At 36.2% G+C, this 20,228-nt stretch overlaps 1 protein-coding gene across 3 annotated transcripts in view; it reads right to left on the reverse strand.

Moving 5' to 3' along the window:
• LOC135086964 (ADP-ribosylation factor GTPase-activating protein 1) overlaps positions 1 to 20,228 on the reverse strand; it is a 126,662-nt gene that overhangs the window by 12,210 nt on the left and 94,224 nt on the right. For all 3 annotated transcript variants that reach the window (XM_063981813.1, XM_063981811.1, XM_063981812.1), the window contains one exon: positions 966 to 1,088. In XM_063981813.1, the coding sequence (XP_063837883.1) occupies positions 966 to 1,088 (123 nt within the window). The remainder of the gene's footprint in view (positions 1 to 965; positions 1,089 to 20,228) is intronic.

Below are 20,228 nucleotides of genomic sequence, written 5' to 3' on the forward strand. Positions count from 1 at the left end.
TTAGGGTTCCGTAGTCCTGACAAGGAACCCTTATAGTATCGATATGTCTGTCTGTCTGTCCGAGGTTTTGCTTGGAAACTACTGGCACTAAAGAGCTGTAACCCTGTCCCCCCCTCTCTAAAAACTAAACTGTTGGATTGAAAAATCTGGAAAAATTCATGATATTAGTGCTTTTTATGAACTTTCAAGGAAAACTATAGCGGTTAAGATAGATCAGTTAGTTTAAGAGTAATAGTCGTTTTACTCATGTATTATAAAATTTCTTAACCAGTAAAAATTCCTAAGAAGAAAATGCTTGCTTGCTTCTTAAATATATTGTCGTAACGAAGACAACTACGGAACCCTACACTGCGCGTGGCACGACACGCACTTGGCCAATTTTTTGTGACGTAATATAAGCCTGATTCAGTCGTCAACTTGGTAGATCAGGCCCCGAACGCTGGGATTGTGTGCAGTCATGTGTTCCGCAGTTACGTCATAACTCGTGATTTGCTTTTGAGCTGGTGCAGTGGTTACAAACATTTTTGAATACTTTTTCCATGGAGGCAATTAACAGCTAATTTAAAGGCGTGACGTTAATATTTCTGTCTTAAGGCTTTCATATTGTGAATTTGTCAGTTAGAGAATACTTACAAATCCTTGAGAATTTCTCGTGATGTCGCGAACATTATCTCAAGGCTGAAGAAGGGCTAATCTATACTAATATTATAAATGCGAAAGTAACTCTGTCTGTCTGTCTCTCTTTCACGCCTAAACCACTGAACCGATTTTGATGTAATTTAGCATAGATATAGTTTTTAATCCGGTTTTTGAAACAGGGACGCGCGCGATAAAGTTTTTCTGAGACAGACAAAATTCCACGCGGGCGAAGCCGCGGGCGGAAAGCTAGTTAGCTATAAAGGAGACGTAACACTCCTTCATTGCCTTGGAAAATGAATGCCTGTAATGGAGAATAAGACACTTACCTTCTCAGTCACAGTGGATGCCATCTCCGATACTTTCTGAGTGGCGATCTCGCCGTAGCGCACTGCGTTCTCGGTGGCCGATTTAGCCACCTTGGTGACGGATGAGGTGAAAATGGACCAGCCCTGGAAAAAAGGGTTAAAGTTAGAATTATTTGGCTTCAATAACTATTGGGTTTATTCCAAAAAGTTAAGCCATGTATTCATTAGGCAATATTTCTTGATAAACTGTTCATGACTAGTGTGAAACAAGTTTACCATAAACACAGGTTTCTGAAACTTGGCCGTCCACACTTGCTCTCCACTCATAGCGGGGAGCACGGCAACATGTATCATAAACAATGTTTCATCACCTATGTTTATGAACTGTTTACAGAGATGATGAAACATTGTTTATGAACAGTTTAAAAACAGTGTTTATTAACAAATGTTGCCTAATGAATACATGGCTTTAAACACCCGATGAACACTTGTTTACATTGTCATTAAATGTGGCATTGTAAACCAATGTTTAACGTGTGATTAACTTTTTTTGTAATAAGGCCCTTTATGATCTTTAAAGAACTTTAAAAAGGAGGTTCTCAATTACGTTGTATTTTTTTAACAAGGTCTACTAAAATGCAAGAAATAAACGGATTTGAACAAAATAAAAAACGTAGATAAACGAAGTCACTTTTAATCAAATAACCTAAGATCAAAACCCTGTATGATTTATATTTAACACTTTTCTAAATCTAGAAATTAAATAAGTTCTAAGTAAAGACAAAAAATTTTCCTTTGCACAATGTCATTTCGATCGTCTAGGGATAATATCGGAAATCGAATCGGAAGTGTGTCGCCGCTCAGTCGACCTGAAAGACAGTCGGATGTTGTCGCTCGTTATTGCACCTTGCCTGCGTGTAAGCCTCAATACCATGTTATTGCAGCGTATATTGAAAATAGAGTAAAATTCTCCGTGCAAGTTTTCATAACCCGATATTGCATTGTTGCTGCGTCTCCTTGAACTCTCAGACCTTTTCTATGACAATATTGCTTTGTTATGTGATATGACAAAATTCTGCTCGGAGATTAAAGTGGATTTTAAAATTGCAATGACTTGTATTTCCATATATTCCTTGCCTCTTCAGCTAAGCTTAGATGTTTAATTAGCAAAAATTTAATCACAAATGTTAAAAAATGTTTTAATGTTAGAAAATGTTTAGTATCGTTAGTTAACAAATTATAACAAAATTAAACATGTGTCTGTGGCACTATATTTTCCTCTAGCTGTAAGCGTTTGGCGCATCCAATAAGAGCGCTTTTTCTTCTTTTTTAAACAAAAAATGAAAGCTATTCCAATGAGCAAATCCTCTTCCATTTTCGTGTAGACGCCCTCAGAACGCTAACCAAACTGCGAGCTAACACTAGATTTAAATGTTATAAAATGTTAGTTAACATTTTCTATTAGTGTAGGAGCACTTATAACATGTAACAGTTCCTAACAAAACGTAACAATTGACAACATTTGTTGGTAAATGTTTTTATGTTAGAAAATGTTTACAAACATACAAACAGCAATGTGGGAGCACCATTACACAAACGTAGTTGGCTAAATATACTTAGGTTTACTCGAGTTAGGATTCGGTTCACCACAATATTCCAGCGGTCGCCGGGGTTCAAACTAACCGCTTGAATTGGCAATCTGTCAACTACACCGGTAGCCTGTTATCGACTCGACTCCAACATTATTATACCTGGTAAGGTTGTATGTAGATAGTTTTACCCGACTACGCCAGTAAGAGGGTTATGTTTTTAAAATACATGTGTTTCTGAGACTGGACTGGTGAAGTTTGCTTAGCCACATTTGGCCCATCTTAGTGTGTAGAGCAAGATATCTCTAAAGTGTAAACGGAGCTATTTACATTTCCTGTGTAACCAACACCTAAGGGCTATATTTCACCGGGATATCATGGCGGCGCAACCAGTCGCCGCTACCAACAAAATGTATACTATGTTAATACAGTGTGAGTCACGTTAAAGTGTACATATGAAAATAGATAAAACTAGACCTGTTTTTATCGACAAAAAAGAGGTCAAAATTTTTTTGAGATTTTTTTTTAATTTTTTATAGAATTTTTTTCTTCCAATTACTTATTGTAAAAAAAACGTAATAACTTTTAAACTAAGCGGTATATCCTAATAAAATAAAAACAGTAATAATGCTAAATAACAGGCGATACTAAAAAAATACATAAAATACACAAAAAAGGCCAAAAAATAATAAAAAATTATACTTTTTGAAAAAAATATGCTTAAAAATTCGTGTTTTTTTGGTTATTTGATAAATTTCTCCAAAAAATGCCCCCATAACCGGTGGTTTTTATTACTTTTTATTGTTCTCTATCGTATTATCTTTGTAAAACCAAAAATCGCATGTCTCTATCCCTATCACAACATTTGCTATGATCGTTTGAACAAAGGCCTGCCAAAACATTATTCTCCGCTACAGGTAGAGACAATTTTAATTTTAACTAAAATGCTTATTTTACTTCGAAATCTTTTGTTTTTATTTGAAATCTAACTTGTCTTTATCAAAATTACAAATCTAGAGCCATTTTCAGTTTTGTTGTTAACGAAGCGTTGAATGGCGCGCCCGGAGAGGCTTAGTTCAAACGATCATTGCAAACGTTGTGATAGGGATAGAGACATGCGATTTTTGGTTTTACGAAGGTAATACAATAGAGAATAATACAAAGTAATAAAAACCACCAGTTATAGGGGCATTTTTTTGGAGAAATTTATCACATAACCAAAAAAACACGAATTTTTAAGCAGTTTTTTTTCAAAAATTATCATTTTTTATTATTTGTTGGCCTTTTTTGTGTATTTTATGTATTTTTTTTAGTATTGCCTGTTATTTAGCATTATTACTGTTTTTATTTTATCAGGATATACAGCTTAGTTTAAAAGTTATTACGTTTTCTTTACAATAAGTAATTGGAAGAAAAAAAATTCTATAAAAAATTAAAAAAAAATCTCAAAAAAATTTTGACCTCTTTTTTGTCGATAAAAATAGGTCTAGTTTCATCTATTTTCATATGTACACTTTAACGTGACTCACACTGTATAGCCCTAAAGCTCACCAATAAAATCCGCAACGGAGGCTAACTTTCTCCAAGTCAAACTCGTGGACCCGCGAGGAAATTAATCCGAAGAAAACAGAAGGAGTTCGAAGCTTATTTTAATTTTCATACAAATCGGATTTTATAAAATTTATTTTGTATGAAAATTAAAAAAGTTAAAATGGTGATATCAAATTTCTGATTTCACCATACCATTTATATGGTCATGTTAACATGGGCTACTGTCGGCTCATATACCCATTTACCTAACACCCTGTATAGCACTTTTTTTTGTTGGCCGGCACTTTTGATTTTGGACCAAAAATGTATGAATCGTGGATGATGTCCTTTCAATTATTTGTCCGTCAGACAGATAATTAGAAAATATTAGACTCATATTTTTTATTTTCTTTCATAATTAAATAATAACAGTGCTACATCGAGTTGAAATAGCGCGTTACGTCACGCTTGAGTAGATTTTTTACTTAAAATTGACGTCAGGCGACATTTCAACTCAATAATATAATAAAAAAATAAAAAATATGTGTCCAAAATTTTTTTATCTGTCTGACGGACTAAATAGAATTTCGATTTCATTACCCAGTCATCATCCTATTATGTAACACCGATTTGGTATCTGCCGATTCCTCACACAAATTCTAAGCCACTAAACTATCGGGCGATAAAAGTCTGCAGTCTGCGGGGAATCTAACTCGTTCAGAACAAAGCCCGAAAGTTTTCCACGCCCTCGCTTAGCTTCCATCAAGCGAAAACCTTTCATTGGCTATTCCTATTTATATTTACTACCAATAAAATAGTCAGCCACATCAAAAGCTCAGTAATAACGGCTTACATTTGCGCGGCTTCAAGTAAGGATGTGTTGGAACCAGCCTTGGATCAAATCTTGGCCGAATACATCTCCACAAGTGAAAACCTTGAGTACTTGTCATCCCAACTAATCCCAACTAATCCCAACTAATATTATAAATGCGAAAGTAACTCTGTCTGTCTGTCTGTCTGTTACGCTTTCCCGCTTAAACCTCGCAACCGATTTTGATGAAATTTGGCATAGAGATAGTTTGAGTCCCGGGAAAGAACATAGGATAGTTTTTATCCCGGTTTTTGAAACAGGGACGCGCGCGATAAAGTTTTTCTGTGACAGACAAAATTCCACGCGGGCGAAGCCGCGGGCGGAAAGCTAGTAATTAAATAAGACTTCAAACTTTTGGAAAATGTTTGATTTGTTTGGCTAACTAAAAATAGACTTGATATTACTTAGTGAGCTGCCACACTAGCGGATTGCAAGCGTTTTCTAAGCAATGTGTTCGCCGCGCAGCCGAGACACGTCTTGGCCGCTCCGCTTTGAAAACGCTTGTAATCCGCCAGTGTGGCAGGGCAGGGCCCTTCACAATCAAAATAATTAAATTTGTTGTACACATATTATACGTAAACATTTGTCATTAAGCAGTTCCTTCATATCAATAATAGAGATCAGATAACTCTAACTATAGTGGGCAGTCGCATATTAAATTATTGGATGAAATGTTCCAATAATATACACGTCTTCCAAGATTGGTGTGTTGGCTAGCACACATTGGCGTGGATACCACACTGTGTATCGTGACGATAAGGTCATGCCACTCTCATCGATTCGCGTTGAGCGAGCTCAATTATTTAATACTCTTGAGCCCGTTACATGACTGTAATTCATCTCAGCGTTTTCATAATAAATGAAAAGCATTCAGTATCGACCTGCACTAATGCACATCGCCCATGGAAACGAACGAATTTAGATTCTTTATTCAATTGCCTTTTATAATGGCAGGATCGTGGGCAATCGTGGGCAATTAAAAAAGTATTACCTACGGTTAATGAAATAATTGGATTTGATTTTGTCTTCATTTCCTTTTCTTTTAGCATAATTGTTGTATAATTTTCTTTGTTCTTTGTAGGTTGTTAATTGTTATTTTAAGTACAACATCAATTTTTGAGCATTAATTCATGTCAGTATAACAAAGTAAAAGCAAAATTGAAAAGCATTTTCATCTCACAATAATTATTTTTCATTGTTATTTGACGCAAAAATTAATTTACCATAACGATGGAGTATTAATTTGTAGTCCGCTCAAAATTCTCGGAATCCAATAAACTGTGGAAACAACAAGCACGTACGGTTCATTCCAGTAAAATTGTAAACGTGAATTTTAATTATAGTTTGTAAAAATAACAGTGTTAACTACCGTTATCTACTTCGAAGATACTACCTACTAAATTCTCGCCCTGAAAACTTAGTGAGTATTAATTTGCTGTACTTTTAATTACAAGAGTTTTAGTGGCTCGAAAATCTCACTACTCACCAATATTATTAGTCGTTATTAGTTGTCGAATTAGTTACGCCACAGGTTCGATTTGCCATAGGAGCATATATTTTATGGGAGAATCGTTTTTGACAACTCGTAAAAGTTGAAAAAATGTTTGGTTACTGCTTACACAATAAAGTGATATTGAGGATATTCCTCATTTGCATATTAGGAATAAAATGTTGTAGTGGCTTGGTTTGGTTATAGTTAACTCTTAGTTCGCCAGTCACTTTTTTGTGTAAGCAAGCAGTAACAATTTTTTTTCAGTATGTGACTTGAGTAACTCGAATGATAAGCGCAAGACGTAAGTACCTATGTGAAAGTTGACGCATTACAGATTTACAAGATTGAAGGGCCAAGAAACTTAGATCAAAGGCTGGATAAAAAGGTTAGGATATCAGATTGATGTCAAAGCTTTCGAGAGACCGGATGTCCTGTATCACCGCTCCGGATGTGAGCTGTGAGGAAAATAGGATAAAGGTCACCGGTAGGACAATTAATTTGATAGTCGGACTCGGACGGTACGTTGAAGGCAGGGCCGGATCTACAGTGTTACCACCTCGGATTTTATTAAAGCGCTTAGATCAAAAGCAAAATTCCACTATTGATGCCGTAAGTACGAGTACGTTAACCAGATATCGATGTTTACAAGAAAAAGTATTTATTACAAATTAAAAATTCCAACGACTTTCATGGGTCTTATATTCGGAGAAAATGTACAAACAATGTTTTATAAGCATAGAATACTATAAAACAAAAAACATTCTAAAAAAACCGCTAAAAACCACCAGAAATAATTAAAACTCTAGGCAATGAAAACATACCACCAAGAGCCTTGAAAAAGCGCCTTCTCTGATGGTAAAACCACCAAGGTGGCAACACTGCGGATCTACCATATGGCATTTTGAGCTTCAGCCCAGGGCCGCAGGGCCCCGAGGATTCAAGGGGCCCCTCAGCTAAGTCAAGTCAAAAATAGACCAGAATGCGAAAGAGTATACTCTTTAGGTGGTCCTCTAAGTAGTATTAGCCCAGGGCCCCCTAAACTCACGGTCCGGCCCTGGTTGAAGGTGTATCTTGTTATAAGGAACGACGAGTAGGTAAGCGATTAATTAACGACTATTTCTCGCTAGATCGAGTAAAGATGAAGATCTCGTGTAGGAATAAAATAAATGATATGTATCTACTAGGTTGTCGCTGTGAGAAGAGTTGTCCATTTTTAGGGTTCCGTAGCCAAATGGCAAAAAACGGAACCCTTATAGATTCGTCATGTCTGTCTGTCTGTCCGTCCGTCCGTCTGTCCGTCCGTATGTCACAGCCATTTTTTTCCAAAACTATAAGAGCTATACTGTTGAAACTTAGTAGGTAGATGTATTCTGTGAACCGCATTAAGATTTTGATGCAAAAATAAAATAATAATAATAAATATTGGGGGCTCCCCATACTTAGAACTGAAACTCAAAATTTTTTTTTTCATCAAACACATACGTGTGGGGTATCTATAGATAGGTCTTCAAAAATGATATCGAGGTTTCTAAAATACTTTTTTTCTAAACCGAATAGTTTGCGTGACAGACGCTTCCAAAGTGGAAAAAAGTTGCCCCCCCCCCCCCCCCCCCCCTCTAACTTCTAAAATAAGAAAATGAAAAATCTAAAAAAAACATATGATGTACGTACATTACTATAAAAACTACCAACGAAAATTGTTTTGAACGAGATTTAGTAAGTAGTTTTTTTTTAATACCTCGTAATTCGTTAACCGCTTATTACCGCATAATCATTCATACAAATAACTTAAATTAAAAAAAAATTAAATTAATAAATCAATGGTACGGAACCCTATGTGCGTGAGTCCGACACGCACTTTGCCGGTTTTTTTATCGTTGAGCGATACTCGCTGCGTCTATACTCTTGCCATTCTACTGTGTCTGTGTACGTCACCGAATCACCCGTCACACTTGCCAATAGTCCAGTGACGAAACTATCGGAACTTAACTAAAACGTTGTTAATACACAGAACCTGTGACAGAACGGACATATGTCAAATGTTTGCATTGTAAAGTCAAAAGATTAACAAGATTTTATGTTATCATAAGAAAAACAATCGATTTTGCCAGAGCTTTTATAATATTATATGCCCACAGGTAAAATTAACTATTTAGGTAGTTGTGTTAACTAATTTTCCTGACATTTCATATATGATGAGTTTTCGGTTAAATTAATTAGGCGAGAAAATTTTGTGAGCATTTCAAGCGGTTCACGGATTCGTGTTAAATGCAGATGATATTTTGATTGTTAGAATATTAAATTCATTGGAATTAATTTCGAACGAGCAAATGATTCGTAATTTCATAATACATTTTGCTTTTGTTCTATAATAGTGATTGTTTAACGAGATTATTAATGCGCATTTGAATACGTTAATGAACGTTAATACGTTATGGTTCTACTAGGTGGACCGACGATCTGGTGAAGGTCGCGTGAAGAGCCTGGATGCGGGCAGCGCAGGACCGTTCATTGTGGAAAACCTTGGGGGAGGCCTTTGTCCAGCAGTGGACGTCATTTGGCTGAAAACGAAAACGAAGCTGGTTTATGAAATTCGATGGATATTTTGACAAGCAAAGCTCACAGCTAAATCTGTATTAGTTCTGATAAATAAAACTGAGTACCTAGGTATTAATTTAGAATTAGCATAAAAATGTAGCATTTTTTCACCACTTTTTGCCAGTGTCCGCGCTAAACCAATCAGCGGCGCTCGAAAACCGATTCAGTAATCAGCTTCGTTTCAAGGGTTATGAATAAAAACTGCGTAGTTATTTTAGGTTCGCAAACATTTACACACACCTACAATTTTACACACATTTTGGTCAGTTCCCGATAATTCGATGACCACCGTGGAACCGAATTTAATAATCTTCAGCGTGCAGTCGCGCGGCTTTTGGATAAATTCATTTCAGCGTGTGTACAGCAGTCGATGTCGATTGTCCGTAAGCTTTCAGTGGGATTATTGTGCGGGCGAATTAACACATTCCCATTTGGAAACTTCAATGGGATTGCACAGTGCAGGCGATTAGCTGCGATCGCGGTCCATTTGGTTATATGGCTGGTGAATAATAGCTATCAAATGTGTCTCTAGACTTAATGTAAGAGGCAGGGCAATATATTTCGAATAATATTAGGTATGTATCTTTTAGTTTCGCTGAAACTGGTGTTTCAGTTTCCGGTAAAAGGGACGTTTTTGTTATTCTGACTTTATAGTTTAATAAATAAAGACTAAACATAGGCCATACATTTATTAACCGATTGAGTCCCAGACGGCATTAATTAATGTCATAACAATTGATTATCTATTGTGTCTAGATTCGCGGAGCTTGAAGGATTAATGCGGCGTTGTATAGAGATACGTATGTATTAATTTAAGTAGGTAACAGTATAATCTTTTTATTGTTTTAAACTTTCATGGTCACCTACTCCGTGACCATGACGATTGCAACATTGCCGAAATATCGGAAACTCAAAATTAAGGTACATAGTAGCAAACCCGTCAGTAATAATAAGCATAATCTTTTTTACGAAGTCTCCGATAAAATGTTCAAATATTATTCTGGTATCGCAACTTTCAAATACTCTTAGTTAATTTGTTTTTTTCAAGAATTTATGTTGCAAATATTCAGGCATGCTTATTATGTCGAAGCTCCTAAGTATAAACATGTCACATTACAGCTGTAGTACGAGTCTCCGAATTAACCCTCGGATAGATGTTCGGACTTGAGAAGTTTGTTGTTTTATTACAGAACTCCAAAGGCGTGGAAGGCACGAGTGAATTACTCATCATCAAGAGAAATGGCGTGTGCACCCACAACCTTGATGCACACATTCTATGGTCAAGGAAAAACCTTCTAGTTAGAAAAATCGATTTAATTCGATGGTGTTGTAAAAAATAGCGTATCCGTGTAACTGTTCACACATGTTTTTTCAGAGTGGAGTGCCGGTAGGCATGTGGCTCGCCCAATTTTCAATACTGTTGATATTTCATGGAAGTTCACGCATCAACGCGCGGCGTTCACGTCGTCTGTTTGCCAAACCTTTATTTAAAATCAACAAACGCTTCGTTTGCCGAAATAAAAACACAACAGACAAAGTAAACTTTCAAAACTCTTTGCTGCAACTACAATATGGGAGTAATCAAACTTGCGACGAAGTTGTAGAGTCGGTTACTTGTGTAGCGGTGTGCTAGGAGTTTTATAATGAACCAACTATAAAGTCTTTGTACCACGACTACTACTTCGTATGAAAGAATATCGCGAGCAACAAGACCTCTCGTCAAATAAAAATATTCTTAGTTTGAAAAGATCATGTTTTCTTTGAAATAAGTACGTAGTTATCTGCTTCGGAGAAATTTTGCATGTTTTTATATTACAGGATCGGAATTTTAAATAAGTTACTAAAACTTTTACGTATTTTTATACAGCTTCTCCTGAGTTTGGTTATCAAATTAAGTGGTAATTTTCATTTTCATTTTCAATGCAAAAGAAAACAAAATTAAAAAAATCACTATGACGAATCATTACAAAAATTGAACGCGATGATTTGGTGTCTACAGGTAAATGTCAATTTGTTATTAATTAGTTCGTAACGTCTCTATTCCGTTACAGTACACCTATCACGCAATGAACGAGTGCTTTTCCATTGTGATAAAATATTGGTGTGGAAAAAAAGTAACCTCACCACATGACCTATCATGTGGTGAGGTTACTTTTTTCCATGTGACCTATCACATGTCATGTTGTGACCTCTCTAAGATACAAAGATTTTGACATTATGACAGAAGAAACTATAGTCCAAATTCAATGTACTTTTGTAATTTATTTGGAAAAAACATTACATTTTTATACGGCTTATACGATACTTAATTGTACTCTTGATTATAAGGGTTAAGTAATAGTCGTGTTGACACCACCAATCAATAGTACTTTTTAAAACTGTCAAACGAGACTCTCCCATAGATTTTGTATGGCAATACAAGCGAGTGACGTCAGTATATTGTCAACTCAATTAAACTACTTTTTTCAATTAAAATGCGATCATAAATCTTAATTTACAGGTAAATTAAAATTAGTTACGTGTCTTTTTAAAATAGTTGTGATTTCGAATAATTGGGGAATGGTGTCAACAGTCTATTATGAACCCCCAGGATTTGTCCATTTAAACCGTCATTCAATGGCATAAAATACCACATTTACATAAAAATAAGTGTAAAAATGAGAGTTAATGAAATCTAGCACAAGAAATACTGATTTCGTCGACGTTCGATTCAAAGGCGTTCATCAAGGTTCGACTGAATAGGCTTCTCCTAGGCGAGCTCCGACATAGATCTGTCTATGAATACCCTTTGGGCGATATTGAAATAAATTAAATAGAAGCCCGTGTAATAAAGCATTTAGGCAAGATTTGTAATTTGTACATTTTTATTGTTTTTGATTAAGTAGGCACATTTTCGTAACGAAGCACTGGTAGGGTTATTATTTGGGACGCTAATAAGTTTTACTTGCAAAAATTAAATCGCTTTTATAACTTGGTTAATATGTTAATGAAAAAGTATCTAGTTTTTTCAAAAAAAATGTTAGTAATGTGTCCGGATAACCCCTCCCGCTAAGCTAATTGCAAGCTTGTGATAAAGTGGACTCACCACAAATTTTCCATGACACAGAATGCATTATTAGAGTGACATTAAAAGCAGTAAAGTACAGCAATCAGTTCCTTTTACGTATTCCGTTTTTACCATTCTTGTATTCCCTTTATTGTCATGGAATGTAATTACAGTCTTTGTCCAGTTTTATGGGCGCCTATTTATTGTCCGATCAGGAACCCTGCCCACGCCCACATCAGGTATTCAGCTAACATTAGAAAACGACACTAAGGCTGAATAGGCTAGTTTCCTAAAAAAATTTTTTCAGTCCTTCAATTTCAATATAAAAAATATTGGACACGTATATTTTTAATTGTCAATCAAACAAATAATTACAAAGTTATAGTGCGTTGAAGTTCCGCGCGACGTCACAAAGTGCTGCACTTTTACCCACTCACTGACGTCACGAGCCTTTTCTTTAGAACTTTGGCACGCTTTATCTCTTTAAATTTTCATTAGTTTTAAAACGCAAAAATACGCGTCGAGTAGTTTTTGATAAACTAACTGACGGATTAATTAAAACTCTTGCTTTTTTACCCAGGAAACATCCCTATTGCACCACATTTTAACGGTAACTATGACGATAACCAGTGCTTTTAGTATGGAATTTGACAGATTTCTGACGTTTGTCAAAGTTAAAGTAAGATGGTGCAACCCAGCCTAAGTAGAGCCTTTGGCGATTTTTATTTAAGTAGAAATAATTATTAGACTAAGAGCTAGTGAACGCCAGACCTACGTCATTTTATAAACGATGAAAGTTTGTCAGTGTATGCTCCCAATATAGGTAAGAATGTTGGTGCATCATGAAGTTTGGGTCATCGTGGCTTTGGCAGCTACCCCAAAAAACTGTCTGACAAGGAGTTGGGACGGTCAAAACTATCTGGATGATGAAAAACAACTTCTGATCATTGCCCAAATCCCAACTAATATTATAAATGCGAAAGTAACTCTGTCTGTCTGTCTGTCTGTCTGTCTGTTACGCTTTCCCGCTTAAACCTCGCAACCGATTTTGATGAAATTTGGCATAGAGATAGTTTGAGTCCCGGGAAAGAACATAGGATAGTTTTTATCCCGGTTTTTGAAACAGGGACGCGCGCGATAAAGTTTTTCTGTGACAGACAAAATTCCACGCGGGCGAAGCCGCGGGCGGAAAGCTAGTATTATACATAAAAATCAGGAGACTGGGTTGAAGGGAAATCAATCTTCAAACTCCTATTTTTTTCTGGATTTATTTCGTTGCTGGTCCAAGGACGGTTAACTTTCCCGACGGAACTTGGCTTTCAATTAGCAGTTAAGCTGTAGATTCTAGCTCCAGAGGAGTTGCGGCGGTGAGTACGAGAGGTATAAACGAAACTTAACGAACGAAATAAAAAAATGTTCATGAAGCATTCGCATAGAAAAGTAGGTATTTTGGAAAGTTAGTCTACCTTATTTAATTTTCATGGTTGCCATAGTTTCTAGGCCCGGTTTTCACTAAATACTTCATTACAAATGATATGAAATTGCAAACTTCATAGGGTAATAATTGGCATTTACTTCACAATAACAAAGGGTATTTTATTCTGTTGAATTTTGCTGAAAAATTTAAAGCTTAAAACGTAAATCAAATTAAATTCAATCAGAAAAGCATCTACGTGAGAACCGTAAAGTATTGTTTGCAAAGAAAAGTGATGCAATGTACCTATAACAAAAATCACACCCGCTGCTTCCCAAAATAACTATTTCATGCAAATACTTCATAATGAGAAAGGGTTCTCGCCATCAATCAAGCGAAATACTTTTATAAGCTCCGCGAGCGTTGTTTCTGAAAATACAACACGAGTATTTGTACGGAAATAAGGTCAGATCAGCACCTGGGCTCTACCATGAGTTACATTTTCAAGGCGAGAGTGAAAAGGCACCTTATACAGGGCAGATACGTACCATCCTAGACTGCATCTCACTTAACACCAGGTGTGATTGCGGTCAAATACCTGCCTTGTTATGTATAAAAAATCCTTAAACGTCATCACTAGTCGAAAAATTTATGAAGATTTTAGTTCTTGAAAGTAACTTCTAAGGGCGCTATAATCTGTCATGCATTTCATGTCATTTTTTACGCAGTCCCTAGCGAGCACACCTAATGTTAATTCGTGGTAAGGGCCCTGAAATTGATTGTGAATGGTGTCAGGTACCCAATTATATTCGGAAACAAATCACCGACGGTCTAAATTTGGAGCGGGATAATTAAAATTCAACAACCGTTTACAATGAATTCGTATTAATAACATATCATAACTCTAAAGGTTAATAGTTTCTAAAGCGATAAGCGTATTATGAGTTAATTAACGTAAACCTCTCATGTTATTAATAATAAATGTGTTAGTTTCAGCCAGTGAAGTACAAAATGGGATGAAATTGTGTAGAAAAACAATAATCTTCCTACAACGCGAAGGGGATATGAAATAAAACAAATGCCTATCTATGATTACGAGCAGTAGGTATCAAGTTTCGTTCTATTCTTTTCGAGCTTATTGTTTTTTCCGAAGGCGCGTTGTAGACAGATACCAACCAGTGGCGGCGTAGCATGGGTTGGCACCCGGGGCGATCCCCCTCCCCCACCCGTCACAAGTCCTATGGCACCCCCTGGTACCCCCCAGGATTTTGGGGTTACCTACCGATTCGAAGATTGAAAGACAACACACCCCCCCGTATCATGACATAGACCGCAGATTTGCCATGCAGATGCGCCAGTGAGTACTAATCTATGCGACTTGTGTCACCCCCTGATGCTTGGCACCCGGGGCGGACCGCCCCCACTGCCCCCGCCTTACGCCGCTACTGAAGCTACAGCAGAATATCGTGGTTGGCTGGCAGATCAAATTTTTCTTTCACTTTTTTATCTATACTAATATTATAAAGCTGAAGAGTTGGTTTGTTTGTTTGTTTGAACACGCTAAACGCAGGAACTACCAGTACGATTTGAAAAATTATTTCAGTGTTAGATAGCCCATTTATCGAGGGTCCATTATCACGCTAAGAAAGTAACTAGGTATTTCACGCGGACGAAGTCGCAGGGAGAAGCTAGTCTACTAATAAAATATCCAAGTAATGAAATAGTGAAGAAACTGAAGGCTCTTTTTAAGGCATAATGTAAGTGGTCGTCTCAAGTGGCAGTATAACAGTACTTATTATTATTCTGTGGTATAACATCAGAACTATTAATTCCACCGAGTTTAACAGGTAAACAGTAACAGTAACAGTAGGCTGAGATGCACCACCTAACTTTGACCGTAACTATGACGATAACCGGTGTCTTTTGCATACAAAAGACACCGGTCACCAAATCGGTAGGAAATCTGTCAAACTCCATAGAGTTTGACAGATTTTTGACGTTTGTCAAAGTTAAAGTAAGATGGTGCACCCAGCCTTAATATGCGCGGAGTCAAAGCAGATTTACACTACTCTGCCTAAGCGAGATGCAGTTAGTCTGAGCACTTGATTGAATAATGATGTTAGTAAACTGAGCCAAGTTCTAATAGGAGATCGCAAGCCCTAGTTTATAGGGTTATGGCGTTCGTCTAAGTAATTAGGTTCGTGACTTAATTACGGCAACGAGATGAGGATAAGGATATTTATTTGCACTAGTTACATTTAGCTGTAAGTTTTCCTAAAAATTGTAAAATAAAAAAAAATAGTGTGAAAACCATAAAGTTAACATACCTAGCGGAATAAAGCAACAAAGGACTGAGCGAGCGAGATGTCACTAACAGCAACACTGTGTGATAAAAAGAAATGCGAGATGCGTCGTAACAGAACCGTTTTATCCAACTATTTGAAAGCTCGTTAGCACTTGTTAGTTAGATCAGAAACGTGGTGACTAGTTCAGTAATTGATTTATTGTACAAAACAGTGAAATAATCCTTACACTGACACACAAATGACATCCAGTGACATCCTAAAATCGGTTTCGTTTGACAGCTTGTGGTTGCTGCTGTTGCTGCTCTATTCCGAAGAAATATTAATTTTATGGTGAAAACACAAGAAAAATACGAGTTTAATGTCACGATTTAATACGTATTATCATCTCTAGGTAATATAAGATAAGAAGCGTTTATTTGCCAGAATACAGGTTATGATAGGATATTTTTTCTTCTAAATGGAGAGTGTGCGGTACATAGCCTTTTGGTAATATTTCGTGAAACGTAAGACCGACGACTTTTATGTCACAAAGGAATTTTTGGAATTACTAAATCTATTTTCGGATAAATCTTTTGGATAACTTTCCGCGGCTAAAATATTCAAACTTCTCAGGATTAGGATCTTCTTAGATCTCTCAAAGTTCCAAATGTTTACTCATCCGACACGATTAAGCCTCTGTCACACAGACGGTGTTGGGTTTTCCATATTTTAAATTGTCTTTGATAGATAATTGAATTGCATCATGTCTTAAGGTTTTATTATTTGTTCATAAACTTTAGTTGCAACGCATTTTCCGTAAACTATCGGACATTAAAAACTATGTGTTCGGAAAAGTGCCTTCATTTTATTTATTAAAACCAACAATATACACTATTGTAGACAATATAATACATGCTTTATAATTTGATGATCAGTTTGTTTAGTTTTTTTCTATATTTTGGGACAACAAACAATGAAGTACAAAGGGTCGTGAGTTCACCACTACATCTTCACTAATATTATAAAGAGGTAAAGTTTGTGTTTATATATTTGTTAAATTGTAAGGGGTAATCTCGGGATCTGCTGAACCGATTTTAAAAATTCTTTCACCAATAGAAAGCCACATTATTGCTGAGTGTCATAGTGGTTATATAAAAAACCGAAAAATTCCACGCGGGCGAAGCCGCGGGCGGAAAGCTTAGTATTCAATATACGAGTAGGCAGACAATCATTCAAGTCAATCTTTGAACTGAAGGTATAAGAAAATACCGATCAAGGCTTATGTATCAAACAAATTATCTTATTACAAACAGTACTATTGTCTACAAATCGGCCAAAAGTTTCAAAGCGGGGCTTAAATTATATGTATTTAGGACGTTGTGTTCATTGACTAATACCCGTCCTTCAATCTTAATACGACTAATACAGAAAACCAGGTTAATAACATGGACGTATAAATATTAGTGCAACTACCTACTGTGTGTTAGAAAATAAAATATTTTGAAAAATACTTGTGATTATTGACTGGGAGAATACTAATTTTTTAGTCGAAACTAAAAGTAGTTGTTATAAATGTGCTTTTACAGTAAAAAACTTAGTCACTGTACATCCATTGACACTGCCTTTGTAAGCACATTACATCGGAGGGCACGGTGAGCCGACAGCCAAGGCTTATTGAGTCTGACAGAGCCAGGAAAGCTCGTAAAACCGGACGCTATGGTTGCACTTTAAGAGCAACTCAGTTGCTAAAGCCCACACGATAAAAAAGTCTCGGATAGTTTCTCATTTTTAATATTTATTGCAAATGCAAACATAGTGTACATTATAAGTACAATAGAGGAAACTTATTATTGAACTAGCTGCCGCCCGCGACTTCGTACGCGTGGATCCCGTTTTACCCCCTTAGGGGAGGAGCTTCGTAAAATCCTTTCTTAGCGGATGCCTACGTCATAACAAACTGGAATACATTAATCGTTTAAATTGTATTAGTATGCCGAGTAGTAATTTCCTCACTCTACTGCTATTGCATCTATACCGATTTACTCTAAAATTAAACAACTACTCTAGAATTAAGTATACAAGCCTTGCTTGTCTCGTGCAAAATAAAGATTTTATTATTATTATTAATAACTACCATCAAAATGATATCGACCGGGGCCCACTTCCAAACGTGCTATAAGCACGGAGATGCCTCATGCCCGTTTTCACCATCAATCCCTAATTTTTAAGTGACCTCTATGGTAACAAATAACAGGAATTTTGTTTACATAGAGGTCACTTAAAAATTAGGGATTGATGGTGAAAACGGGCATCAGTCTTCTGATAATGGCACTATGCTTACAATAATGGCCCCACCCGCTCACAACCGCTGCATATAATGCATAACTTTCATCGACTTACGGGTACAAAGCTTTGCCTTCGCAAAGCTCAAGCAAGCTTATAAAGTTACATTTGAAAGTTTTTAAACTTTAACTTACATTCTTTATTATAAAAAGTAATGAACATTCAAGTAATATTTTTAAACGAAAGCATTTTATACGTTTTTCATTAATTTTCAGAGTAGAAAGAAGTAATTAATTCACGATATTTCCCTTTTGTCTCGGAACTGGGGCGCGTTCTTTGCAAGCGGCCGAGCCCGCTCGTGGTCGCAAATATCTATACAGGATGTTCATAGTGTTTGAGTTGTGTATTATTACAACCTACCTACTAGAAACGAAATGCTATAATTATGACGTTTCAAACTACACTCGACAGCAAATAAATCGCACCACCCGCGACGCGAACTTTAAAGATTTTCTATTGACACAATAATGGTGCCCCAACAATATTGGTGTTATTTGAAAGCCCAATAAAATATCCTTAAAGAAAAACACATTTAATTTCTTAATAAATGATTAACATATACCATAAATGTGACTTGAAAAAAGACCTCACTTTGGACTCACCTCTGGGATCAATTAGACCACATTTTATGGTTATAAAACCAAATAATGATCACACGTGTCCTCTTTAACAGATGGATAGCGATTATCCCAACTTATCAGTTTTATAGCCATAAAAGTTGGCTCAAGCGTAACTATCTATTTTTTGAAGAAGTGACTCTGGATCCTTCTAAAGAAACATTTTTGGGGTAAAAACCTTTCCTATAATGAAATTAAGTTTAGAACTAGGCTTTTGAATGGTACCAATATTGGTGTGAAGTGGGGATGCATACGTTTAAAAGTGCTTGTCGCGGGTGGTGCGATTTATTTGCTGTCGAGTGTATATTACTATCCTTAAGATTGCTATTTGCTACCTACCAATGTCTATCGCCAATTCTTAACAAAAAACAGATTTTTTTTTTTAAACTAAGGCAAACTTAACTCTAAACAAAATAAAAATATAAAAAAAAATTCTGTTTTTTGTAAATAAAGTTGCATTCTTAACTTAATATACCCTTTTTATTTACTTGGCCCTGCTTATAGATATAGCTGCTAATTTGCTAAGACTAATTGAAAACATTTGAACACGTATTACGAGTATAACTAAAATTACACGTCCAAATATATTTCCTGAACTAAAGTTCTTAGCTTTTCATCAAAACCATTCCACCGAGTTTACCGAATGTCTATGTAAGTTGGTGTATTCTTGAAGCGTGCGAATTCCATATCGCATTTAAATTAAAGGGGTTTTTAGTGGTATGAATGAACGAATAAAGGTACCTTCTTACTTAGCTTCAATGACTTCAGTGTTCTCAATTCTCATAAAATAATTACTCGACAATAATGCTGTCTGCTGCATGTCTGATGAGTTGAAACCAATTGATTTCAAATGACCAATTAACAATTTCTGTTTCATACGGTCAAAGCAAATTCGTATACAGGGTGTGGTTTTGTAAAAAACGCCCATCTCATGGGCTTGTTTCTTGTTTTACAAAACCTCACCCTGTATAAGCTTCAAGAATTCGAATGTATCAAGAATATAGCTATTAGGTTATTTTGAGGAGGTTTCGCCGATAATGTTTGCTTAGGGCCGCCTTCATGCCAGACATAACGTATGGCCCGTAAGTCAGGCTACAGGAGTCACCGTATTTTTTCTATTAAAAGTCCTTTGATTATTAGCATAATCTGATGATAGTAGTCGTAAGAGCGTCGGATAAAGAGTTAACGATTAGTTTTCTTTGCTCGTGCCTGCACAGTCAGATCGCATCAATACAAAATGTAAAGACACCTATAATATTGATCATTGTATAATGGGCTGAGTTCACTTTGATCTGACCGCTGACCGCAGAAAACATCCAGTGTGGCTAATCCTTTAGTCCTTGAAAGTCAATTTCACGTCCTGCTTAGCTAGGTTGGCGCAAAGTTCCTGATCTGAACTTAACCTTAGACACGTAGGCAAGTCAATCTTCTCACAACATAGACTAAATGAAGTTAGTTTGCAATCTACTTAATGCTGCGAACTTACAAAGGACTGTTAC

The sequence above is a fragment of the Ostrinia nubilalis genome, chromosome Z (assembly GCF_963855985.1).
Source record: "Ostrinia nubilalis chromosome Z, ilOstNubi1.1, whole genome shotgun sequence".
Classification (NCBI taxonomy): Eukaryota; Metazoa; Arthropoda; class Insecta; order Lepidoptera; family Crambidae; genus Ostrinia; species Ostrinia nubilalis.